The following is an 18,285-nucleotide window of genomic DNA, read 5'->3' as shown; positions in this document are numbered from 1 at the left end:
CGGTTTACAATCCGCAGCATGGCAAGTCTTTTGTCCAGAATCGCTGCGGTTTCACACCTCATTGATTATGAGGTGTAAAACCGCAGGGCAAAACCGCAGGCAAACCGCAGAGATTTATCTGCGGTTTTCACTACAAAATCCGCAGAGGCAAAAAACTCCGTGTAAACATAGCAATAGTATTGTAGAAGTGATGAAATTATCACCTGGGTAATACGAAGGAAATCCTGAATACAGTATCTGTTGGAGGGCCATGAGGTGGAGCCCAGAAACACAACTATAGGTGGGTAAAAAAAAAGCAGGATTACTTGAATTATAAAGAGGGTCCATTAATGCGATACAATAGTAGCTTGTTAATTCTAGCCTGCTGGTCCAATTGTGCGGCGCATATGGAATCAGTAAGTGTTAATGTTCCTGTCACTCGTATACATATGCTGAAAATATCTGGAGCTCATATCTAAAATAGATACATTCAGCAGCACCTGTGTGCACATGCATAAGTTGAGAAATGTGTTAAAGAGGTTGACCAGGACTAGGTTATTGAAGACATCATCAATATTAGACCGGTGCAGGTCCGACACACTTCACCCCCACTGACCAGCCGCTAGCAGGTTCTGCAGCCACCAAATATACATAGTGTTCAGAGCCGGAACACCACAGCACCATACATTATGTAGTGGCCATTCTCAGGTACTGCAGTTCAGCTACTATTAAAGGGAATGGGAGCTGGTGCAGATTGTCAGACACTTACCGTTCTGATCGTAGTCTTGGACAATCCCTTTCATTAGGCATTTCTCACCTAAAGAAATGGGCCTATCCTTTCCTCTTTTAGAGAGGTTCTGCAGCAGTTCGGGTCTGTTAACATGAATAACATAAGGCAGCCCTCCAGACGTCTAATCTGCAAGCCCCTATTATGAAATGGTAAGCAACTTCTTATGATCTTCGGTTGCTCTGAGAAGCTGTAAGAAAGCCACACATGGCTGTTTCCCTCAGCAATCACAGCATACAACAGCCATTGTGTGTTAACACAGAAAATTTGGAAATTATAAAATCGCCCTACTATACAAGACACATTTGTGGCTAAGCATAAACCATTCTTTTCAGTCTCTACAGGCAAGGAGCTCATTAGCAAGTGCTTAGACTTATGCCATATAGCTTCTAATAAAGGACAACTAAAATCAAAAGATCGATAAAAACAAATATGTAATATATCCACACTGACATCCAGTTAAAAAAGTGAAAAAATACAATATGGCCTCAGGTGTACAGGGTTAAGCTTATTACCTAATGATCTACAGTCGGATACTCTACATGCAATCAAGTATTTTATATGACAAAAATGAAGAATTAGTAAAGTGTCCCTGCCATTCCATCATTAGGACACCTCAGTGATGACATTTCCAAAACCGGTAGGGTTCATGCGGCTACAGCTGAAAGAATCCTGGAAATATGAAGGACCGAGTTTTACGTTGCATAACTTACCTTCACTCCATCAGGTTTCTTCAATAAACTTCTCGCTGCTGCAAACAAATGGGAGTTTTATATTAGGGGTACAGTACAAAATATCATTAAAGTCACAGATTGGCTGGAAAAATATGTTAATAGGAAGAGTAGAGAAGCCAATAACCAAACTCATGATCAATAAAAAAAGACCTGACTTTAATGTAAATAGTAGATGAAAACACAAGATTTTACATGTGCCATAAATGACTCATTTATCAATGGCAATATCACGAGAAACAAATGTGTGATCTGCACTCCATAGGTCACAACGAATTTTATTAATCAGTTTATTGTAAAATAGACCAAAACCCCAATGCACGTTTCGCATTCGCTTCTTTCAGGGGTTACGTAAAACACAAGTTGGGGTTTTGGTCTCTTTCTTATCCATTACATACATCAATATTTGTACTGGTGTTTCATACACTTTTGGGCCCCATTCATTTCCTTATATTTGACCAAGTCACTTGGACACTTTCCATATAATAATATGGTCATTTTGTACATCGTGTGTCGTACATTTGTAATCTTGCTGTCATTCTGATCTTATTCCTGGGTGGTATAGATCCCTGTGTTCCACACTCTCTTATTGCAGGTTTTTAATCATGTCTTTCATGTTTCTTGATGAATTACAAATAAAAGTTATTTTTCATTGAGCCTTTCGCTTCCATTTTTGTAGGTTTTCTTTGAAATTTGGGAGTGCCCTAAATGTATTCTAGCTTTATATACTACAGGTATTTCCTGAGTAACAAGCCATTCTCAAATCTCAAGCCTGGGATGTCTTAACCCCTTAAGACCAGAGCTATTTTTGGTTTTGCATTTCATTTTTCACTCCCCTTCTTCCCAGAGCCATAACCTTTTTTGGTAAAAATGGCCATATGATGGCTTGTTTTTTGAGGGACGAGTTGTACTTTTGAACGATACCATTGGTATTAGCATATCATGTATTGGAAAACTGGAAAAAAAATTCCAAGTGCGGTGAGATTGCAAGAAAGTGCAATCCCACAGTTGCTTTTTTCATCATGTTCACTAGATGGTAAAACTAACCTGCCATTATGATTCTCCAGGTCATTATGAATTCAGAGACACCAAACATGTCTAGGTTCTTTTTTATTTAAGTGGTGAAAAAAAATTCCAATGTTTATAAAAAAAAAATAAATAGCACCATTTTCCGATGCCCGTAGCATCTCCATTTTTCGTGATCTCAGGTTGGGTAATGGCTTATTTTTTGCGCGCCAAGCTGACGTTTTTAATGATACCATTTTAGTGCAGATACAATCTTTTGATTATCCGTTATTTCATTTTAATGCCATGTTGTGGCGACCCAAAAAACTGGCGCTTTGAATTTTTTTCTCGTCACACCGTTTAGTGATCGGGTTATTTATTTTTTATATTGATAGATCGAGAAATTCTGAACACGGCGATACCAAATATGTGTGTGTTCGATTTTTTTATTGTTTTATTTTAAATGGGGCAAAAGGGGGGGTGATTTGAACTTTTCTTTTTTTACTTTTGGCATGCTTCAACAGTGAAGCTGCCATAACCCGATCGGCTCTGCTACATACAGGCGATGATCAGATCACCTTCGTCACAATTTTTTTTCATTATTACTAAAATGCATGTATTTCTGGCTAAAAATAATTTTTGTAAGTGGGTTCATTAAAAATTTTCCACAGTTTGCCTTCTATAGCCTCTGTGTTGTACTGTCTATTGCTGACTACAGAATAGGATAACTGAGAATCCATCAGTGGGCTCATTCTCAATGTCCAATGGGAAAGTTTCTAATTCTTATCGCCAAATCAAAGCTATAGTGGCTTGCGAAAGTATTCACCCCTTTGGCTTTTTATTTATTTTGTTACATTACAACCAGCATTTGTAATGATCAGCTGATTATCCACCTCCTGATGATCCGGATAGGAGAAACGCGTTGAGGTTTCACTTCATCAACTACTAACCTTGAATACCCTTCTACTGTTATCAATATGAATTATACTTTTTCTCATATGAGTCAATAATGGACTAATGGGTTAAAATGAACCGTCTGGTTATCTAGTTTTTGCTATCCTTATTTGATTTATCAGTCATATCAGGGACTTAAGGGATAGCCGTCGTGGAGCGGGGGCGCCATTCCGCTGACCAGTAGGGTGCCAACCTCTGCTGACAGGAAGGTGTTCACAGTCACAGGGAACAGTACAGTCAGGTACTCATTTGTCTGCACATGTCACTTTATGTCTTGTGTTTACAGCACCTTGTTTGCACTTTTTCTATTGTTGCCTAATAACCTACTCATATCGGCGACACCTTTACACTCCCTTCCTGGTTAAATGGGTGACTGTGTGCTGCACCAGTCCAGGGTCATTCAGGAGTAATAGGGTCAGCCATCGTGGAGCGGGGGCGCCAATCTCGACTGTGTGTAGGGTGCTAACCTCCGCTGGTAGGTAGCTGCTATCAGGGCCCCAGTGTAGGGCCAAAATAGGTGACACGGTTATTTGTTGGTTTTCTGTGTGGTTGTCCTGTTTTGAGATAAGGTCCAATAAAGGTTGTATTTTATTTATGATTGGTTTAGTAATGCTCCCTTCAAACCCATATTGAATTTTTGAGCTTACATTTCTAATTAACTTTCATACAGTATGTTCACTAAATGCTAAAACTAACCTGCTATTATGATTCTCCAGGTCATTGCGAGTGCATAGACACCAAACATGTCTAGATTCTTTTTTACCTAAGTGGTGAAAAAAAATTCCAAACCTTGTTAAAAAAAATAAAAAATTGCGCTATTTTCCGATACACGTAGCGTCTTTTGATTACCTGTTATTGCATTTTAATGCAATGTTGTGGTGACCAAAAAAATGTAGTTCTGGTGTTTTGAATTTTTTTCTCACAACGCCATTTAGCGATCGGGTTAATCCTTTTTTTATTACTAGATTGGGCGATTCCTAATATGTGTATGTTTGATTTTATTTTATTATTTTATTTTGAATGGGGCTAAAGTGAGGTGATTTGAACTTTTGTATTTTTTTTATTTTTAAAAACATTTTTTTTTTTTTTTTTTTTTTTTTTTTTTACTTTTGGCATGCTTCAATGGTCTCAATGGGAGACTAGAAGCTGCCATAACCCGATCGGCTCTGCTACATACAGACGATGATCAGATCTCCTCTATGTAGCAGAATTACTCACTTGCTATGAGCGCCAACATCCGGGCGGCGCTCATAGCAATCCGGCATTGACAACCATAGGGGTCTGCAGGAGACCTCTGGTTGTCATGCCGATCCATTGGTGAACCTCGATCACGTGACGGGGTCACCAATGGGCGGTATTCCGGCGTGCATGTTACATGTCGCAGTCAGAGTTTGACAGCGGCATTTAACAGGTTACTAGCCACGGGTGGATCGCGATTCAAAACAGCTGACGTGCCAGGAAAGATGTGGGCTCAGCGTCGGAGCCCACATCAAAAGGGAGGGTGTCCGACATTGTCGTACTATTACGCCTGCCTTCGGAAAGGGGCTAATCCAATTGAGAATCTGTGGTCAGACTTGAAGATTGTTGTTCACCAGAGGAAACCATCTAACTTGAAGGATTTGGAGAAGTTTTACCTTGAGGAAAGACCAAAAATGCCAGTGGCAAGATGTGGAAAGCTCATAGAGACTTATCCAAAGTACTGACTTTGGAGGGGTGAATAGTTATGCACACTGAAGTTTTCCGTTATTTTGTCCTATTTGCTTCACAATAAAAAGAAAACTAAAAATGTTCAAGGTTCTAGGCTTGTTCTTTACATGAACTGATGAAAACCCTCACGAAAAACAGTGAAATTCCAGGTAGTGAGGTGGCAAAACACAAAAAATGCCAAGGGGTAGTGAGGGTGAATACTTTTGCTAACCACTGTATATGCATGGAAAAAAAGCCTGTAAATACCAAACGGTAGAACATTTTTAATCAAACTGCAAAAATGATATTTAGCCCCAAATACCTGCATTTAAAAAAATGTCATCAAAGGTGGACAACCTCTTTAAGTGGCTTACAAATGTGTCTCATGTTTGATAACTATGGCAGACCTAACTGAAGATTATTAAAGGATTCTCTCTTTAAAGCTTTCAAGTGGCAACATATTGATAAACCCACCCCAGTATGCTAAGTATATGGCCCAGTATATACAGGTGCTTCTCGCTAAATTAGAATATCATCAAAAAGTTAATTTATTTCAGTTTTTCAATACAAAAATTGAAACTCATATTAAATCGAGTCATTACAAATAGAGTGATCTACAGTATTTCAAGTGTTTAATTCTGTTAATGTTGATTATGGCTTACAGCCAATGAAAACCCAAAAGTCATTATCTCACTAAATTAGAATACTTTATGACACCAGCTTGAAAAATTATTTTAAAACCTGAAATGTTGCCCTACCGAAAAGGTCGTGGCTACATTTGCACCAATTACTGTATCAATGCGGCGTGGCATGGAAGCCATCATCCTGTGATACTGCTGAAGTGCTATGGAAGCCCAGGTTGCTTTTATAGCAGCCTTCAGCTCGTCTGCATTGTTGGGTCTGGTGTCTCATCTTCTGCTTCACAATAACCCATAGATTCTCTATGGAGTTAAGGTCAAGTGAGTTTGCTGGCCAATCAAGCACAGTGATACTGTTGTTTTTAAACCAGGTATTGGTACTTTTGGCAGAGTGGACAAGTGCCAGGTCCTGCTGTAGAATGAAATTTGCATCTCTAAAAAGTGTGTCGGCAGAGGGAAGCATGAAGAGTTCTAAAATTTCCTGGTAGATGGCTGTGCTGACTTTGGTCTTGATAAAACACGATGGACCTACACCAGCAGATGACATGGCTCCCCAAACCATCACCGATTATGGAAAATTCGCACTAGACCTCAAGCAGCTTGGATTGTGTGCCTCTCCACTCTTCCTCCAGACTCTGGGACCTTGATTTCCAAGTGAAATACAACATGTACTATCATCTGAAAACAACACCTTTGACTACTGAGCAACAGTCCAGTTCTTTTTCTCCTTGGTCCAGGTAATATGTGTCTGGCGTTGTCTATTGGTCATGAGTGGCTTGACACAAGGAATGAGACACTTGGAGCCCATGTCCTGGATACGTCTGGGTGTGGTGGCTCTTGAAGCAATGACTCCAGGATCAGTCCACTCCTTGTGAATCTCCCCCAAATTTTTGAATGGCCTTTTCTTAACAATCCTTTCAAGACCGCAGTTATCTCGGTTGCTTGTGCACCTTTTTCTACCACACTTTTTTCTTCCACTCAACTTTCCATTTATATGATTGGATACAGCACTCTGTGAACAGCCAGCTTCTTTAGCAATCACCTTTTTAAATGCTTAGGAAGGCTTTGCAGGTGTTTTTTGTTAATTATTCTAATTTACTGAGATAACTTTGGGGTTTTCATTGGCTGTAATCCATAATCATCAACAGTAACAGAAATAAACACTTGGAATAGATCAGTCTGTTTGTATTGACTCTATATAATATATGAGTTTCTCTTTTTGTGTTGAAGAACTGAAATAAATTAACTTTTTGATGATATTCTAATTTATTGAGAAGCACCTGTATGTGTTATCATTGGTATGCTAGTCGGTGTGCCACGTAAGTTGGTTTGAGCCTTTAGTAAGTTGTTGCACTGTACTATTGTATACTAAATGTCACAGTTCAGTCAAATGGACACATGGCATTTGATAAATATGGCCATTTATGTAATATATTCTTTGACTCAGCAGAGAAATGATGAATAATTCAGCAACACTTCACAACAGTGCAGAAACAATTCTTCCATAAATATATTTAATCAGAATAAACACTCCAGAGAGAAGAAAAGTAGATTAATTGAGCAGTGCACTAGAAGCTGGCGGGTGTAGCAATGGGAAGCAGATGCAGCAGTCAGAATATAGAGAACCCCAGTTTCAAAGAGGAATCAAGCTCATGCTGTCAAAGAATAATCTGTGCTCGATTAATGATTTATTAGGATGAGGAAGATGAGAAGAGACCGAAAAAGCATTTACTCCATCCATTACCCCCAGAGTAATATTTATATACGGCCTGGCCAGCTGCTTTAAATGTAGCATTGTCTTGCACTGGTGGGGAATGGGTAAGCACAGGGACTTTGATCGGTGCATTTGCTTCTTTCAATCACCCAGGCAGAACCTTACTATATCTGTATGGAGCATTTTTATTAATGCTTGGCTACTAAAAATGGAAATGACTGTATAATAGCGTTTCCCAATATTGCACATAATTAAAACACATAAAAAGAAAATACTTGGACTTATATTGGCGACAGTATAGTGAAATTATTGAAGACTTAACTTGCATTGGAACAAACACATTAGCCCGGATTTTCTCTGCCTCTGTCTTTACAGTTGTGTACTGCTTTAGATAACCGCCTGAAATATTACAATCTAATATTAAAGTAGTTTTCCGCTACTATATTTATTTCACAAATGTTGTTTTTTTGTTCTTTTTTTCCCCATTTTAAGACCACACTGGGTCCAATTTTCTAAATAAATATAATTTCTCTGAGTACGTTCTCACGTTCAGGCATTACTGCGGTTTTGACGCTGTGAATTTAAGCAGCGGTAAAACCGCAGAGGCCAAATGTTACAGCATAGGGGACGGGATTTCTGGAAATCCTATGTCCACTACACGTAAATGTGCAGCTCACCCATGGAAACTGACATGTGAAGCGTCTTTCAAGACAGCAGAATGTCAATTTCTTTTGCGGAAACGCTAGTCTCCACAACAGAAATGACATCAATAGAATGTATTGAATGTGGTAAATCTGCACAGTTCAGTGAACACACATGTATTTACCTGCATTAAATAGAATGCAGCGTTTAGGAAGCAGCGAAAATATGCTGTATCCAAAGCACTGTGACATCTGAATAGTGGGAACGTAGTGTAAAGGTGCTATTGACATTAATTAAATTCTCACCAGAAGTCGATAACAACCCATCCAATCCACACAAAGACATCAAACTATAGATGTCCATAAATTAAGCTATGTGTAATTATGGGAAATGACACAGGGAACAAGTATTGAAAACATGAAGAAAGAGGTGCAAAAAGCCATAGAAAGTCATGGCACTAGCTGAAATCTATCACTAATTAGAAAGCAATCCTGCCACTGATTGAAAAATAATATCAGCTGGTTCAACTGATGGTCTATAAAAAGGTGTCTCATTACCAAGGGGCCACAAAAGAAACATTTCATGATGGGTAAAACCAGTGAGCTGTCTCAAGAAATTTGCAGCCCTATTGTTGAAAAAAATACTGATGGCATTGGTTACAGAATAATTTCTGAACTACTATAGGTTCCAGTGAGCACTGTTGGGGGCATAATCCAGAAGTGGGAAGAACATCAATTCAACATAAACCGGCCATGACCGGGTGCTCCCCGCATGCTTTCAGACAGAGGAGTGAAAAGAATAATTAGAAGAGTTGTCTGAGAGCTAAGGAACACTGACAGAAAGACCTGGAATCATCAAGTACAATTGTTCCAAAGAAAACAATAAGCACTGCACTCAACCTCCATGGCCTGTATACAAGCTCACCATGCAAGACTGCATTGCAGAACAAAAAGCACGTTCAAGCGCGTTTATAGTTTGCTCAACAACATTTAGACAAGCCTGTGAAATACTGGGAATAATAATAATAATATTAATAAATTTTATTTCTATAGCGCCGACATATCCGCAGCACTTTACATTTCAGAGGGGATTTGTACAGACAATAGACATTACAGCATAACAATAATCACATAGATTATATCAAATACCAAGAGAAATGAGGGCCCTGCTCGCAAGCTTACAGTCTATGAGGAAAGAGGTAGACACGAAAGGTGGGTGGTAACAGTTGCCCTGATTGTATGGACCAGCCATAATGTTAAGTGTGTAACAGTACAGACACAGAGGGCTAATGGATGCATAAAGCATGTGGGAACATGATGCGGGGAACCTGGTTATGGTAAAACTTTTGGCTGTGCCACACAGAGATAGATTAGGTTAATGTGTTGAGGCGTTAAGCCAGTCTGAATAAATGCGTTTTCAGGGCACGCTTAAAATTGTGGGGATTGGGGACTAATCATATTGACCTGGGAAGTGCTTTCCAAAGAATTGGCGCAGCACGTGTAAAGTCTTGGAGACGGGAGTGGGAGGTTCTGATTATTATGGATGCTAACCTCAGGTCATCAGCAGAGCGAAGGGCCCGGGTAGGGTGGTATACTGAAACAAGGGAGGAGATGTAGGGTGGTGCTGAGCCATGGGGGACTTTGTGGGTGAGGGTAATAAGTTTATACTGAATTCTGGAGTGGATGGTTAGCCAGTGTAATGACTGGCACAAGGTAGAGGCATCGGTGGGAAAATATATTCTGGTGAGATGAGACCAAAATTGAACTCTTTGGATATAATAATACATACCATGTTTGGAGGTCAAAAGGCACTTCATATCACCCCATAATCACCATATCAACAGTGAAGTTTGGAGGTGAGAACATGTGTGGGGCTGTTTTCCAGTATACGGCACTGACAGGCTTTATTGCCTTGAAGGAAGGATGAATGGACAAATATACGGAGACATTCTTGATGAAAATCTGCTGCCATCTACCAGAATGGTGAAGATGAAACAAGGCTGGACTTTTCAGCAAGACAATTATCTCAAACACACAGCCAAGGAAACTCTCAATTGGTTTCAGAGAAAGAAAATAAAGCTGCTAGAATGGCCCAACCAATCACATGACCGGAATCCAATAGAAAATGTATGAAAGAAACTAAAGCTCAGTTCATAGAAGGAGCCCATGGGACCTTCAAGATTTGAAGAGTGTTTGTGTAGAAGAATGTGCAAAAATCACACCTGAGTAAAGTTGAGCGATACCGTCCGATACTTCAAAGTATCGTATCGGATGGTATCGGCCGATCTTTAAAAAAAGTATCGGTATCGCCGATTCCGATACCGGAAGTCCCATTCAAGTCTATGGGACTTCCGGTATCGGAATAAGAAAAACCCTTTCCTGCCCTTGTACAGCCTCTCTGGGGTCTGTACGGGCCTTCCGGGGGGCTGTGCCGGCCTGCCAGGGGGTCTGTGCAGGCTCCGGTGGTCTGTGCCGGCCTGCCGGGGGGCTGTGCCGGCCTGCCGGTGGTCTGTGCAGGCTCCGGTGGGCTGTGCCGGCCTGCCGGGGGGCTGTGCCGGCCTGCCGGGGAGCTGTGCCGGCCTGCCGGTGGTCTGTGCAGGCTCCGGGGGGCTGTGCCGGCCTGCCGGTGGTCTGTGCAGGCTTCGGGGGTCTGTGCAGGCATCGTCCGATGGGACTACAAGTCCCATCGGGCGATGCCTGCTACCATGACAGTGATTGACACATTAGCCAATGATGGGACAGTAATAGTCCTATCATCCGGCTAATGTGTTGAATGTAAAAAAAAAAAAAAAAAATTACATGCTACATACATACAACATGCATACTACATACATGCTACATACATACTACATGCTACATACATACCACATATATACTACATACATACTACATACATACTACATGCATGCTACATGCATGCTACATGCTACATACATAACACATATATACTACATGCATGCTACATACATAGTACATGCTACATGCATGCTACATACATACTACATGCTACATACTACATATATACTACATGCATGCTACATACATACTACATACTACATATATACTACATGCATGCTACATACATACTACATGCTACATACATACTACATATATACTACATGCATGCTACATACATACTGCATGCTACATATATACTGCATGCTACATACATACTACATGCTACATACATACTACATGCTACATACATACTACATGCTACATACATACTACATGCTACATACATACTACATGCTACATACATACTACATATATACTACATGCATGCTACATACATGCTACATACATACTACATGCTACATACATACTACATATATACTACATGCATGCTACATACATACTACATGCTACATACATACTACATATATACTACATGCATGCTACATACATACTACATGCTACATACATACTACATGCATGCTACATACATACTACATGCTACATACATACTACATATATACTACATGCATGCTACATACATACATGCTACATACATACCACATACATACTACATACATGCTACATATATACTACATATATACTACATGCATGCTACATACATACTACATGCAACATACTACATGCAACATACATACTACATATATACTACATACATACTACATGCTACATACATACTACATATATACTACATGCATGCTACATACATACTACATGCTACATACATACCACATACATACTACATACATGCTACATATATACTACATGCATGCTACATACATACTACATGCTACATACATACTACATATATACTACATACATACTACATGCATGCTACATACATACTACATACATACTACATGCTACATACATACCACATACATACTACATGCTACATACATTCATACATATATACTACATGCATGCTACATACATACTACATATATACTACATGCATGCTACATACATACTGCATGCTACATGCATGCTACATACATACTACATATATACTACATGCATGCTACATACATACTGCATGCTACATGCATGCTACATACATACTACATGCTACATATACATACCACATATATACTACATACATACAATACATTCATACAATACATACATAGACATACAGTACATATAACATAGAGTAACATACTTACCAATACTTGTCACATTGTTCCCCGAAGCCATTGTCTTTTCCGGAATAAATATTAACATAACAAACCATAAAAATACTCACCCACGATCCGAAGCAGTCCACGAGTGTGTCCCACGACGATCTTGGGTAGAGAACTGCAGCATCAGCTGATGCTGCCGTTCTCTACGGGCTGCAGGAATCCAATGACGGAAGGTAGGTATCCTTCCGCACTGTATTCCTCCGCCACTTAAAAAAAAAAAAAGTCCCTAGTCTCACTTTATGCCATTGCTGTGTGGGAATTTCCCACACAGCAATGGCATAAAGTGAGACTAGGGACTTTTTTTTTTTAAGTGGCGGAGGAATACAGTGCGGAAGGATACCTACCTTCCGTCATTGGATTCCTGCAGCCCGTAGAGAACGGCAGCATCATCTGATGCTGCAGTTCTCTACCCAAGATCGTCGTGGGACACACTCGTGGACTGCTTCGGATCGTGGGTGAGTATTTTTGTGGTTTGTTATGTTAATATTTATTCCGGAAAAGACAATGGCTTCGGGGAACAATGTGACAAGTATTGGTAAGTATGTTACTCTATGTTATATGTACTGTATGTCTATGTATGTATTGTATGAATGTATTGTATGTATGTAGTATATATGTGGTATGTATGTAGCATGTAGTATGTATGTAGTATGTATGTAGCATGCATGTAGTATATATGTAGTATGTATGTAGCATGCATGTAGTATATGTAGTATGTATGTAGCATGCATGTAGTATATATGTAGTATGTATGTAGCATGTATGTAGTATGTATGTGGTATGTATGTAGTATGTAGTATGTATGTAGCATGCATGTAGTATATATGTAGTATGTATGTAGCATGTAGTATGTATGTAGTATGTATGTAGTATGTATGTGGTATGTATGTAGCATGTAGTATGTATGTAGCATGCATGTAGCATGCATGTAGTATGCATGTAGTATGCATGTAGTATGCATGTAGTATGCATGTAGCATGTATGTGGTATGTATGTAGCATGTAGTATGTATGTAGCATGCATGTAGTATATATGTAGTATGTATGTAGTATGTATGTGGTATGTATGTGGTATGTATGTGGTATGTATGTGGTATGTATGTGGTATGTATGTGGTATGTATGTGGTATGTATGTAGCATGTAGTATGTATGTAGCATGCATGTAGTATGTATGTAGTATGTATGTAGTATATATGTAGCATGTATGTAGCATGTATGTGGTATGTATGTAGCATGTAGTATGTATGTAGCATGTAGTATGTATGTAGCATGCATGTTGTATATATGTAGTATGTAGTATGTATGTGGTATGTATGTAGCATGTAGTATGTATGTAGCATGCATGTAGTATGTATGTAGTATGTATGTAGTATATATGTAGCATGTATGTAGCATGTATGTGGTATGTATGTAGCATGTAGTATGTATGTAGCATGTAGTATGTATGTAGCATGCATGTTGTATATATGTAGTATGTAGTATGTATGTGGTATGTATGTAGCATGTAGTATGTATGTAGCATGCATGTAGTATGTATGTAGCATGCATGTAGCATGCATGTAGTATGCATGTAGTATGTATGTAGTATATATGTAGTATATATGTAGTATGTATGTAGCATGTATGTGGTATGTATGTAGCATGTAGTATGTATGTAGCATGCATGTAGTATATATGTAGTATGTATGTATGTAGCATGCATGTAGTATGTATGTAGCATGCATGTAGTATGTATGTAGCATGCATGTAGTATGTATGTAGCATGCATGTAGTATGTATGTAGCATGCATGTATGTATGTAGCATGCATGTAGCATGCATGTAGTATGTATGTAATATGTATGTAGCATGCATGTAGCATGTATGTAGCATGTATGTAGTATGTATGTAGTATATATGTAGTATGTATGTAGCATGTAGTATGTATGTAGCATGTAGTATGTATGTAGTATTTTTTTTTTTTTTAACATTTAACACATTAGCCGGATGATGGGACTACTACTGTCCCATCATTGGCTAATGTGTCAATCACTGTCATGGTAGCAGGCATCGCCAGATGGGACTTGTAGTCCCATCGGACGATGCTTGCACAGACCCCCGGACATCAGCACAGCCCCCCGGCAGGCCGGCACAGCCCCCCGGCAGGCCGGTACAGACCCCCACAGGGTGCACAGACCACCGGCAGGCCGGCACAGCCCCCCGGCAGGCCGGTACAGACCCCCACAGGGTGCACAGACCACCGGCAGGCCGGCACAGCCCCCCCGGCAGGCCGGTACAGACCCCCACAGGGTGCACAGACCACCGGCAGGCCGGCACAGCCCCCCGGCAGGCCGGTACAGACCCCGGGCAGTCCACACAGCCCCCCGGCAGGCCGGCACAGCCCCCCGGCAGGCCGGCAGAGACCCCCGGAAGGCCCGAAATGACGGCGCATCATGATGCGCACACACCGCGCATCATGATGACGTCAGGCTGTCAATCAACTGAACTTCCGATTCCGATGCCGAATTCCGATATTGAAAAAATATCGGAAGTCGGTATCGGAATTCCGATACAGCAAGTATCGGCCGATACCCGATACTTGCGGTATCGGAATGCTCAACACTACACCTGAGCAATGCATGCGACTAGTTTCTCCATACAGGAGGTGTCTTGAAGCTGTCATCACCAACAAAGGCTTTTGTAACAAAGTATTAATTAAATTTCAGCAAGCGTGTTCAATACCTTTTCCATGTCATTTCTCATAACTTAATTTATGGACATCTATGGTTTGATTTCTTTGCCTGTGTAAATTGGATGGGTTGTTACTAACATCTGGTGTGAATTTCATGTCAATAGCACCTTTAGAAATGTATTTACTTAGAAAATTGGTAACGTGTTCAATACTCACCGTATTTCACCTGTTGTAGTAATGGGGAACCACTTGAAATAGTGTGCAGTTTGAGTTATATTTCTCATCCTTACAAGGACCTTTTATTGACCCTTTGTCAATAGTAAAGTGAAAGAAAGCTCCCAATATTTATACAGGGATGCTTAAAGCCTCGTTACATTTAGCGATGCACCAGCGATCCCGACCACGATATGACCCGGTGAGGATCGCTGGTGCATCGCTAAATGGTTGCTAGTGAGCTGCCAAACAGGTAGATCTCACTAGCGATGCAGCAGCGGTCTTACTCACCTGTCAGACGCGGCGAGGGTGACCGTCTTCCGCCTGCGTCCATGGCTCGCTCTTTGGCGCCAGCAGGAAGCCGACGACGTGAAATAGACCAGACCAATCTCGCACGATCAGCGATAGCCAGCGGGGGAGCCGGTCGGAGGTAAGTGTCACATGTAGCGATATCGCTAGTGATATCGCTGCTGCGTCACAAAATCGTGACGCTTTAGCGATATACACTAGCTAGCGATATCGCTATGTGTAAAGGGCCCTTTATTGTGACTGCTAATCCCCATTTACATCCATGGCGAAGGCTGTATTATGAGTTTCAATTGCAAATTCAGTTATGTTTGATTGGAGTAGTACCACTGTATACATCATGCTACAGATTGTTTATGACGCCAATGTGAACAGAGCTTTAAATATAAAGTACTTACTTGGATCTGTTTTCCTAAAATACCAGAACTGTGTAAATATTAAAAAGAGAAAAGCATTCTCTCCAGGATTTAAAAGTGAATGTAGATGTGCCTAAGCTGATGTCATCATTTGCTGCTTTAGGGTATGTTCCCACGTAGTTTTTAGTCTCTGCGGATTTTGTAGAGAAAACCGCAGGAAATCCGCAGGACAAAGTGCTGTGGTTTTTCTGCGGATTATCTGCGTTTTTTTCTGCGGTTTTGCCCTGCGGTTTCACACCTCATAATGGAGGAGGTGTAAAACCGCAGCGTTTCTGCACCAAACAATTGACATGCTGCGGATTGTAAACCACAGCAAAACCGCGCAGAAAAAAACGCAGCATGTGCACAGCTTTTTTTTATTTCCATAGGAAATAAAGGTACTGTACAACGCAGCAAAATCTGCTGCGTTTCTGCAGAGCCAAAAACGCTGCGGAAACGCAGCAGAATCCGCAGCGTGTGCACATACCCTCAGTCTTGAAGGTGTATCTATTGTAAATTCTTTCCATAACAGTGGTCCCAATAAACTGGAATATTAGATTTCTGCTAATATCATTGTGCCCCTCTAACAGTTTTTTTTTTTTTATTCCTTTCCATTTTTTTCCGTGCATTATTAATTAAGGTACAGAAACCGAATAGAAAAGTTGACAGGCGTTTGAAGCATTAAAGGCGTAATAAAAAAATAGATATTAGTATTACAGATGAGAGCAGCTAAGCAGTTATCGAGGACAGATGAGTAGAATCATTCTTTTCTAGCAAGCACAGATTAAATGAATAGAGGTGAGAGGAATCCATTTTTTTTTTATCTTACCTCACATGAAACACAATCCACATAAAAAGGAAAATTAGAAAAAGGAAAATTAAAAAAAAACCAACACAATTATAACCACAGTTGTATGAGCAGCTAATGTAAATGTCATGCAATGCAAACAAATGGATCAGATTTAATGGGGAGTGTAGTCTCACTTAAAAAAGATCCTCATTATTGTCCGAAATTAGCCCAAAAACCCTGAAAATTAATACAAAATATAAAGTATGCTCTATTAATACCGAGGATTTAATAATAATGGAGAAACCTCGTTGAGGACATCTGCTCTTTTCAAATATTTAATGGGTCATTAAGGTAAAGAAATGAGTTTTAGGCTATGTGCACACGCTAGCGTTTTTAAACGCTCAGGAAAAGGATCCCCTTTCCAGAAATCGTGCGTCTTTTTCCGCTCGTTTTTTGACGCGATTTTGACGCGTTTTTTGACACGCGATTTCTGGGATCATTGGGGATGGCTAAAAACGCTCAGCAATGCGGGAATTAATGAGCATGCTGCGTTTTTAGCCGCTAAGCGATTCCTGAGCGGTTAAAAACGCATGCATTGGCACAGAAAGCCAAAAACGCATGCTAATTAATTTGATTAATCTTTTAAGCGTTTCTGCAGCGTCTGAGCCGGCTCAAACGCTGCGGAAACGCTTAAAAAAACACATCGTGTGCACACAACCTTAGAATTCAATGGATGAGAGATATTTTAACAAACTCAATATTTTAAATATTTAAATACCAAGTAAATTGACTCACAAGGGTACACCAGAATGATAGTTATTACAACATCATTCAATAATTCTTGTTTCACCACTTTCAGCAACTAGAACCATCTGTGCATAATTCACCAAAGGTTTACAAATTAAAAACTTGAGAACTGTGAGACTCAGAAATTACCCATTAAATATTTCCAATGTGAACTCGCGCTATAACTGAAATGCATCGTATCTATGAAAATGCATAAATATATTAGACTGCTGGAATGAGATGCGGCTTTACTCTAACAGATTGGTAAAAGCTGTAAAAGTTGCATGGAATTGGATGAAACTTCTTAAGAGATAGACTTTCTAAAGGGTGTAAAATAGAGGTCTGGCAGAAGGTTCTTTAACATTTATTGCACCGGTAAAATATCTTGTATTTGACAACTTAATATGGCTCCAACCTGTACAACATTTTGCAGTCAGTCACTTCATTTTCTACTTCTAGTAGTGAAAACCTAACAGAATGTGATTTCATAAACCAAGGTCTACTACTAGGAATTTGTTAAATAAATGCCTAATTTCTGTAGCACTCTAACCTGTCTGTGGCCAGCCTGATACATGTCAGAAAAGTACAGATTCTGGCTTCTATCAACTCAGTCTGAAAATAACACTAGTATATAGTTTATAGATAGGTACCAGGAATGCAACCGCATTGCCTTAAACTACAACTTATGATGCGGCATACAAGACCATATATACTAATACCATCACATGATCATTGAAGAAGCATTTTTTTTAATTTTTGGTCTATATAGCAGAGTATAACCTGTTACTATGGAATAATTTGTTGGTTCTCCTGTATTCCCTTGTGTATAC

General features: G+C 39.9%; 1 protein-coding gene across 18 annotated transcripts in view; it reads right to left on the bottom strand.

Moving 5' to 3' along the window:
* Positions 1-18,285, bottom strand: part of CAMK2D (calcium/calmodulin dependent protein kinase II delta) — a 288,504-nt gene that overhangs the window by 49,783 nt on the left and 220,436 nt on the right. For 10 of the 18 annotated variants that reach the window (XM_073571881.1, XM_073571885.1, XM_073571890.1 and 7 more), the window contains exon 13: positions 1,480-1,517. In XM_073571881.1, the coding sequence (XP_073427982.1) occupies positions 1,480-1,517 (38 nt within the window). The remainder of the gene's footprint in view (positions 1-1,479; positions 1,518-18,285) is intronic. The other 8 variants (XM_073571883.1, XM_073571889.1, XM_073571882.1 and 5 more) reach the window with 1 other exon arrangement.

Source organism: Dendrobates tinctorius, unplaced genomic scaffold (genome assembly GCF_039654945.1).
Source record: "Dendrobates tinctorius isolate UK_male_01 unplaced genomic scaffold, ASM3965494v1 ptg000030l, whole genome shotgun sequence".
Classification (NCBI taxonomy): Eukaryota; Metazoa; Chordata; class Amphibia; order Anura; family Dendrobatidae; genus Dendrobates; species Dendrobates tinctorius.
Note: the sequence above shows the minus strand (reverse complement) of the source record. Positions and strands in the feature narration are given on the sequence as shown.